General features: G+C 29.0%; 1 protein-coding gene across 1 annotated transcript in view; it reads left to right on the top strand.

The window, feature by feature from the left end:
- The window catches only part of LOC108690593 (palmitoyltransferase ZDHHC2-like), a 7,065-nt gene that overhangs the window by 1,204 nt on the left and 4,823 nt on the right, over window positions 1-1,038 (top strand). The window contains exons 3-5 of the mRNA XM_018197963.1: window positions 54-150; window positions 232-352; window positions 426-653. Of these exons, the coding sequence (XP_018053452.1) occupies window positions 54-150; window positions 232-352; window positions 426-653 (446 nt within the window). The remainder of the gene's footprint in view (window positions 1-53; window positions 151-231; window positions 353-425; window positions 654-1,038) is intronic.

Below are 1,038 nucleotides of genomic sequence, written 5' to 3' on the forward strand. Positions count from 1 at the left end.
TATATATATATATATATATACACATATATGAAACACTTATTATTTATGTTTACAGTTTTCTATCTGCTTTTCTTCCACATCCTGATTCTGATGTTTTTGTGGTCATATTGGCAAACAATGTACACAAATTTAATACCTGTGCCAGAAAAGGTAAATTGTCTGTTACAAATAAAAATAATTATTTGTGATTACAATACAAATAATTTATACACATTTTCTTAACCCTTCTAGTTTAAAATACCTGATGTTGAAATGGAGAAATTGCAACAGGCTGAAACTGAAGAAACGCAAAGACAAATTTTGGAAAGATTTGCACAAGATCTTCCAGTTACTAATCGCACCATAAAAGGAGGTAATATTTAAGTTATAAGTGACATAAAAAATTATTGAATTTCATGTATATGTTGATAATATTCTTTCTTTAGCTATGCGATTCTGTGAAAAGTGTCAGTTAATAAAGCCTGATAGGGCACATCACTGTAGCGTGTGTGGCACTTGTGTCTTAAAAATGGATCATCATTGTCCGTGGGTGAACAATTGCGTAGGATTCCACAATTATAAATTTTTCATACTGTTTCTGGCATACGGACTTCTCTATTGTTTGTTTCTTACCGCTACATCTTTGCAATACTTTATACAATTTTGGCAAGTGAGTAGATTTTTTTTTTTCTAATAAATATTAATATGATTTATTTAGATTATACAGGATGAATCATTTTAATCAAACCAGGCAAATATCTCGACAAATATGGAAGATACGAAAAAATATTTCAGATAAAAATTGTATGATTTAGAGGAGGACAAGATGGTACCGTTGATTTGATCTTGGATAGTCACGTGTGGGAGTTTCCATTTAAAAAATTGAAGATGACTTTCACATGACTTTCAAATGACTATCCAAGGTCAAACAAATGGTATTATCTTATGTTTGCTTGGTCGATTAAAATAATTCACTCTGTATAATATCAAACATAATGTGTGTGTGTATGTGTGTATATATATATATATATATATATATATATATATATAATTCCAATT

This window comes from Atta colombica, unplaced genomic scaffold (assembly GCF_001594045.1).
Source record: "Atta colombica isolate Treedump-2 unplaced genomic scaffold, Acol1.0 scaffold331, whole genome shotgun sequence".
In the NCBI taxonomy this organism is placed as follows: Eukaryota; Metazoa; Arthropoda; class Insecta; order Hymenoptera; family Formicidae; genus Atta; species Atta colombica.